Source organism: Atta colombica, unplaced genomic scaffold (genome assembly GCF_001594045.1).
Source record: "Atta colombica isolate Treedump-2 unplaced genomic scaffold, Acol1.0 scaffold140, whole genome shotgun sequence".
In the NCBI taxonomy this organism is placed as follows: domain Eukaryota; kingdom Metazoa; phylum Arthropoda; class Insecta; order Hymenoptera; family Formicidae; genus Atta; species Atta colombica.
In genome coordinates this window covers 1,480,702-1,489,111 of record NW_017259229.1, presented here as the reverse complement: position 1 = coordinate 1,489,111, position 8,410 = coordinate 1,480,702, and the positions used below count along the sequence as shown (strand labels likewise).

Genomic DNA, 8,410 nt, shown 5'->3' with positions numbered 1-8,410 from the left:
TTTATTAAATTATATAGGTTAGTCGGCACGAACTTTCCGGACAACCCAATATATATATATATATACACGATATATATACGCATGAGTGTTAATTGAAAAGTTCTGAGATTGTATTGTACATATTCCGTGCGCAACAATTGCGTAATACCGCGATGACGGCTAGCAAGGCCAAGGTCTTCTGCTTGTACACCGTCTAGAGACCAGTATGTAAGCTTTCACGTTCTATAATTTGCTACATGTTTTAGAATATGGCTCGAGTAGATGTTTCTTTAATTGTGCCATAAAAAGGCGCCTCGAAAAAGTAATTAGGAAACTTTCAAATTGTCAAATCAATCGTACAATGAACAGGCAGCAACTCCGAGAGCTCAAAAACGTACAACATGAATTCTGTGACATCCTCTTTAAGAAGGCATCTGGAGTATCTCTTCCATTCTTGCGACAAAAGAATAAATCAAAACGGTAACATCAGGCTCTCTTTCAGGTGTCATTTCGTCATTTATCTTTCTTGATCATTTCATAATCTTGAAAAACTTGCGTGAAAGAAAATCTCTTCCTGATAAAAAGAAGACATAACAGCCGTTTCTTTAAAGAGGATGATACAAAATTCGCCACTAAACGTTCTCCAATTGTTTTAAAGCGTAATAAAAAGTGTATATATTCGATAGATCATTGATACATGAAAGTAGTTTTTTTCCAATATCACAGCATCAGAAATAGAACGATACAAAGAATTTTTCCATCAATCCTCATACATTTAAAGAAACTGGTTTGACGACGTATACATAAACATGGACGTGAAACTAAAAAATCAATGTATTAAAAATTATATCTGTCTATTACATTACTCTTATTTTTTTTATTTATTAACAATTGATGCAAAAATAAGCTTCAGTTAATTCCGCCAACTTCGCACGAAGATTTGAAAATTTCTTTCGTATTTATTTTTACTAATATAGATTAGCTTTAATCTCGTTTTTTTCTCGTTCTAAAAATTATTTATTTAAAAAAAAAATAAAAAATAAGTTAATCGAAAGTGTGTAATTAATCTATATTGATATTATATAGAAATTGATATTAAAACGTTAAAAAAAGAGTACTGATTACTTTAATTGAAATTCTAATGAAAAATAGATAAATCAAAATTTCCTGGTTAAATCTATTAGAATTCTAATCGAGATAACCAGATACGCCCAATTATAATGAGCAGAATTCTGATTAATATGATCAGCATATATTGATTCATTTTCAACTAGAAATTTTTCTCAGAAATGAATGTAAAAATCTTTTAATTTCGACTGCAGAAATAGATCATGGGAAAGAATCAGATTTTGCAACTCTACGTTTCGGAGAATTAGAAGAGCGTGCCTAAAATTTTGGATGAGCGGCGAGTTGAGCGCCGGACAAAATCACGACGCATGAAGCGAGAAAGGAAAGAAGAAAGAAAGACAAAAAGAAAAGAAGTAGCAGAAGTTCCTGCAAGCCAAATTTTATGATCTTATAAAATCGGCGGTCGACCAAGGCAACATGTCCTAACATCGCTCGCGATCTTTCCTTTCTACGGGATCTCGTCTTATCCGTTGAAAGTATGGTACATTTCTGCTCGTCTCTGCAAGCGCAAAATGCTCTATGCCGTCATTCATTCCTTCCTCTCGAGATGAAGGAGTAAAATGGAAAACTAACGCGGCGAAATATTTAGTATTTCCTAGAAACTCCGAGAGATCGGTAGCGCATGAAGATTAACGGATTCCGAGAAATTCTTAGCGCAAGTGCAATCGTGTAATAAACTGTAAATCGGTTTCTTTGAAACGGATCTCAACTTGATGGAATTTTGATCTGAAACTAAACTAGTCATATACTCGACATTGAAGGCCAGTTGTCGAATTTTCTTTGAAATACTCGACTACGAACGTGTCGAGGGATCCAGAGTGTTCATATATGTATATATTCCTAGGATAGAGGAATGACGCGATACACTTTGAGAGGGAGAGAAACGCGATGCACACGAAAACCAGGTCAAAAACTACCCACCCACGCATAGAGATGTTTTCTCTTTTACATGGAATACGTAAATGTTGTATGAAGAAATCTATTCCTAAAATATACTTATGTGTGTACTGAAAGGCAAAAAAGTTTAGCAACAAAGTTTTGTTTATCAAATCATTAGTAACGTATATTTTCAAACAAAACAACTCTGGAATGTTAATTATTATTTTGTTAAATATCAAAGATAGTAATTAGCATTTCAAAATAGTCACTGATACAAGCTTAAGGCGCTTTGAAAATATGTTAACGATGATCGCGCTTCTTTCCATGAATAAATAATTCTCTCTCTCAGGCAACCAATAGAACGATCTTCAGTTCAATGTAATCTTTTTGATATTTAATTAGACGAAACTAACACAATACTCCAGAATTTGTTTTCTTTTAATACATTACCACTTTAATAAAAAAAGTAAACTAAAATTGTGCACTTTTTAGATAATGATAAAATCAACTCTAAAGATTATTTTTGTTAAAAATACATATTTTTATTGGAAGAACGATACATTTGTAATTCTCAATTTACCGCTACAACACGGAAATATCGCTTGTCATCTGATTAAATTCGCAATGATTGTTTATAGAACAGAGACATTTTGGAGTAATACTGTGAAGGAATGTTGTTGATGTTAAAATAGTTATAGAAAAACGTCCTATTTGGAGTCATGCCATTTTTCCTTGAAACGTTGTCTCAATTCAGAATTTTAAAAATACTCTTCTGAAAAAAAAAATTTCCAATTTTGAAATGTCACTTTTCTATCAAAGCAGCGAATTATTACTTAGGTAAAACAAACTGATGACATTTGTCGTCATTTTGATATCTTCAAATATTATTTTAACGACAAATAGCGTCAACTTGTTATCTGAATAATAATTTGATAAATATACAAAGTTTTACAGCCGAACTTTTTTGCCACTTTGTATACCAAAGATTATCGATTGTTAATAATTGTTCTCTTTTTCTGGTACTGATTTAAATTAATTTCTAATTCTTCAGAAACATCCACAAAGAGTCGAAAATACAAGTTCCGCTTCTCCTAATTGCTGACGCGCGCGATTAACCCACATTCGCAGATATCTATCCGATACGCGATCTTTTCATGCCCTCGAAGTCGGTCTCTTTCCAACGCGTGGCGGCAGCGACGGCGGTAGCCGATTCAGTTGCTTTATTTTGAAGCAGCGACCCATAAAAGCTCTCTCGCGCATTCGCGGCTCGCCGCAAAACTATTGCCTCGCCAGTGCAGCGCAGCAGCAGCAGCGACGACAATAATTTTGCCGGTGTGCAATGCACGCTCGATACGCCGCCGTGTAAAATATAGCGCGCGATACGCTATGCGATTAGAGATCAATCGCGCCGCTTCCGCCCGAATCGCCGCCGCTTCCACTCGTAATTCGGCTCTCTTCCGGTCTACCGCAAGCTCGTGTCGCGGCGATCGCGCGTTACTGACTTTTTCAACGATTCATCGTCGTTTTTCGCACGCACGTACTATCGTTTAAATGCGATATAATTCGCGGATACAATTTTCTAGTTTCGAAATTTCAGATCCACGTATGACCTCTTGAATTTCTTCCTCTAACTTGCGAAAAAAATGCAGAGACACTTGCTTTACAATATATATTTAAGTGATGGAAAGGACTCACTCTGCGAAAAATCATATTAATAATTCTCTCACGCATGATCGAATCGTAATCAATAACAAGGCGATTGTAATATGCCAATCAATTTCTATTCAAATAAAGAACTACAGTTGGATTTAGAAAATCAACCAATAAAGGAAGTAACTTCACTAATTTTATTTTTATGTATGTTGCTTGCGAACAACCAACAAATGTGGCGATTATTTAACATTCAAATTAAAGCCAATACAGAGATCCGATTTTTTATTTTCTGGTTTTGACTTAGATTTAAATTCGCTCAACCCGATAATAATGTAAAAATTGTATTTTTCTAGCTATGATTTATCACTAAACTAATTTTGTATAACAGTAACTTTACATGGAAAGAATGGTTTTGCTAAAGTGTCTAAAAATTTAACTAGATACAAATTTGAAAATAAATTTTATTAGACCATCAAAATAATGAATTAAAAAAATTTATTCCGAATTCATAAAAGATATTCCCTTTTTATATTGTCTTAAATTCTTATACCGAAAAAATAATTGTGCTGAAGTATTTAAAAATTTTAGATACAAATGTTAAAACAATTTTGTTGGATCATCAAAATAATTACATAGAACGTTTAAATTGATTGCTAAAATATCAAACTTTGTGTAGCATTGCTCTCATCATAAAATTCCTATAAAATTATTTTTATTCTGCAAAATTATTTTCAGATCTGTTTTTTTTTTTTTACCTAAATTTTACCTAAATTTTTATTAGATACTTCAGCAAAATCGTTTTCTTTCCTTGTAGATCTGTTTTTATCGTATTAAACTAGTGTACACTTTCTCTACTTAAAGTGAAATATAGATGTTTGAAATTTAAAAATAAAAAAGAGAAAGTTATAACGCAGGAACGAAAAACAAAGCTTGCGGCGAATTTTCGTCTAATGCGCAATTCAATCTTCCTCTTTAATTATTTCGAAATATCGAACCGCCGAGGTACATTATTATAAAATCCCAGCCGATTACCTTCCGCGCACGGCACGTTAATCAGCGGGCCGTTCTAAGCGCGCGTTAATTAGTGATTCGTGGCGATAATGCCAGCCTGCGAAAAGTTTGCAGTTGCGTCGTCGTTCCGCCCGACCAACGGGTTAAAGAGCGTTTTATCGCGTCGGTTGTTATCGCCGGCACGTACGAAATAAATTACGAGGCCGCGGGAAGGCCCGTCCGGGTCGCGCAACGCCAGGGAGGGATACCGGGCAACAAATAATCACGCGGCGCCGTTACTCGACCGTACTGCGGATTAAAGAGCGAAATATTCAATTACGCTCTGGCGGTCGATAATGACTGACGCGCGATACACCGCGCTCGCGGTCCAGAGCGGAATTTCTAGCGCGCAATATATTTCGACGTTGACTCGCACGAATGTTTGTTTATCGCTGGTGTTACCTCCCGCAAAAATCGCCTCCGTTCGTGAAATTGTTCGTGCTCCAGGGAAGATCGATCCGCACGATTCTTTGAGTTTAGCGAATCTATAACTGATTCAGAGTTTAGTACATTGCGAAAAGTTGCATAAAGTTATACATTATAGGCACACACAAATACACATTTCCGATTTTATATATCTATACTGTCTCATTAATTTTCGACTATAGTAACAGGTCATTTGGATTCGAAGTAAAAATTGTAAACGCGGTTGGTACGATCTGTACGATTGGTATTATGAGATTCTAAATTGTAGGTAAAGAACTTGGAACTTTCTTGTATTAATCGCTGTAAGAAGGAAGTTCACTTGCATTCTGTAATTTAAACGCTTTAAAACTTAGATATAATTTGCATATAGTTGTAGTTTTAGAATTAATCCTCTGCAATCGAGATCTTTTTTGTCCAGCACAAATTTTTTTATTGTTCTAAAAATGTTCTAAGGTTTCAAAAAATATGGAAAAATTTTGGATTATTTTTTAAACATTTCCTTTACATTATCAATTACAAATAGTTTTTTAACAAGATATTTTAGGAGAAGGAACCAAACGTCGTCCTTAATTTCGGAGAATGAAATTTTGCTTGCGCCAAAAAAGGCTCAAGTTGCTGTTTGAAGGATCCTAGCTAAAATTAATTCATGAAAAGTTTGATTTGTATTCTCAATATGCCGTATATTCCGCAACAATAAAAGAATTTTCACAGAATGTTCACTTATTAACGTCACGAAAATCACTCACTCATACAATATATATGTTAATCATCACTTGATGTTGGCCTGCATATTAGGTTTGGCACCAACCCTCGCTCCGTTGAGGGAATTCAAGAAAAAGAAATAGAATGAAATTATTCGCGGTAATGTGGATTGACTGTCGCACAAAGCGAGAAGCTCGGTCTCTTCTGAACGACATGAGTTTCTGGCGCCGTGCCGTTCTCTAATATCAATGTGTCTCCGTGACTATTTGCACGTTTGCATAAAATTCAAGGATTTCAGCATGATTCATCTGCACAAACTAAGCGCGCGTTCCTCACTGTTACAACTCTTCGTTTACTGTAGAGACGCTCAAGCAAGAGTCTAGTCACGCGAGACAAATATAGCGGCAATATTTGACTCTATTGTAAAGTATATAGGTTTTCGTGAAGCTTTGCATAATCTATCCTATATACTCTACATAATGATTGCTGCCATATTTTTTTCGTAAAAGATTACTGACGTTCATTTCTATCAATGTAGATTAACCTTAATCTTTATTTAAATTACTTTTCATCTTTTTCTAATTCTTAGAACTAGAAAAGACGAAACTTGAATCAGATTAAACTTAACTTACATTGATAGAAATAAACATGAGTGTCCAAAATCTTACTTGAGAGTCTCTACTTTAGTATGTATTCATATCGAAAGATCAGTATTTTTTCTCTTTTTTACTGCTCCCTTCTGAATTTATATAGGATCCTTATATAGAAAGGCTAAAAGTCAATTCACAATTCAATTGTCGTGATTTAAGGAGCTTCCATTAAGCCAAGAGAGTATCATAAATTGTCTCACTATCTTATGTCCACAAAGGAAGCGACTTTACTAGCGTCCAATCGACAGCTCTTCGTAATATGAAAAGACGTTTTATTTTTGACCTGTATTTGCATCACCGGTTTCTCATTATCGTGTTTCAGGTGAGCCGCTATCTCGATGCACCAGACATCATCACGGGCAACACCACACCAATGGATCCGGCAGTGAAGCAGCGGCTGCTTCGCCATCTCGATAGCTGTGTGTCAGAACTTGATTTGGACCTGGGCTCGCGACCGGACAGTGGCCTGGGCAGCAGCCCGGGTAGCGTGACGGATCGCGTGGCGGGGACGACGAGCCCGGGCCCGTTGGATCACCACGTGCCGGTCGGACCGCATTGCAGCGCCGCGCTCACGCCGGCTGGTCTGATCAAGTCCGAGATCCCAGAGATGGTGGAGGCGGCACGACCCGATAGCAGCACCACCGCTGGCGATGAGAACAATAACAGCAGCCGACCGACCTCCGCCTTCAGCCAGGTGAACCCGGCGACGTTGGATCCGCATCACCCACATCATCCGTCGGGCTTGCCCGTTGATCAAGCCTCCACCTCGCAACAGAACCCCAACATGCTCTCGGTGGTACAAGTAATACCCTCCCGATTGCCGGACGGCCAGGTGGTCTTTTTACTGCCGAGCCACTACGTGCAATTGGCAGCAGCGGCCGCAGCGAACGGCATCAGCATCGGGCCTAATCCGCCAACGGCGATCTGGGCGGCGACCAACATGTCACTGCTCAAAGCCACTGACAAGCTGGCGAAGCGACCGCATGAGGAAATCGGCCAGGAATGGCAGGATCCTACCGGCCTCAAGCCTAGCAAGAGCCCGCGAATGGAGCAGCCAGAACAGCCACTCGACTTCACCACTACGTCCAAGAAGATAAAGACCGCTGGTTCGAGAAACTCGGCGCATTCCGGTGTAGTCGATCATCATCATCATCTGCGGCAGCAGCAACAGCAGCAAGCCCGTCTATCGACCGAGACCGGCGGTCCCATCATCCATGAGGACAGACCGTCTAGTCATGCGGATAGCGAGGTCGCCGTTGGCATGCCCTCTCCGTCACCAGTCGGCCAGCAACCAGTCAAGGATGAGGAGGGTATGTGGAGACCGTGGTAAAGATCCAAAGGCTCTTTATCTTTGTAAATAAAAGTGTATCTCGTGAAGCGCGCGTGCGAAACCGGAAGTCATGCCGGTGCGCAGCTGCGATCGTCGTCTACTGCGGAAATCGTCCTTATGATGGCTACGATCAAGTCGTGTATATTCGATACGTATCTGGATGATCGGTCTCGGTAAACGAAATTAATAGTTATTATTGAGAATAATTTTGGAGACGTAAAACTGTCGTAGATTTTAGATTATTTTTAAGGTAGTGCGTCATTGAAATTTTTTAAGTCTGGATGCGACATACTTAATATTTTTGTCTAACTAAGAAATCGAAGATTGCAAGAAAGAAATTGTATTTGTTTTAATTAGAGATTCTATAACAGTTTGATCACGAATGATTTTGTCAAATACCTACCAAAAGGATATATATACTTATATATATATATATACTATCACTTTAATCTGTTCTATAACTTTAATCAACTCTGCGGCATAGTGAATCACCTTTCTTTATTCAGTTTTTTGCGAATTTTTTATGATTTCAATATTCAAAGTAAATAAATCTTTTTTCTTCATAAGATTTTGAAAAAAAATCGTGACCAGACTTGTGTTATAGAATCTCTTT

General features: G+C 37.7%; 1 protein-coding gene across 1 annotated transcript in view; it reads left to right on the top strand.

Annotated features, from left to right (window-relative positions):
* The window catches only part of LOC108684781 (protein deadpan-like), a 22,716-nt gene extending 14,706 nt beyond the window's left edge, over positions 1–8,010 (top strand). The window contains exon 3 of the mRNA XM_018189261.1: positions 6,790–8,010. Coding sequence (XP_018044750.1) covers positions 6,790–7,797 — 1,008 coding nt within the window. The 3' untranslated portion in view covers positions 7,798–8,010. The remainder of the gene's footprint in view (positions 1–6,789) is intronic.
* The last annotated feature ends 400 nt before the right edge of the window (positions 8,011–8,410 follow it).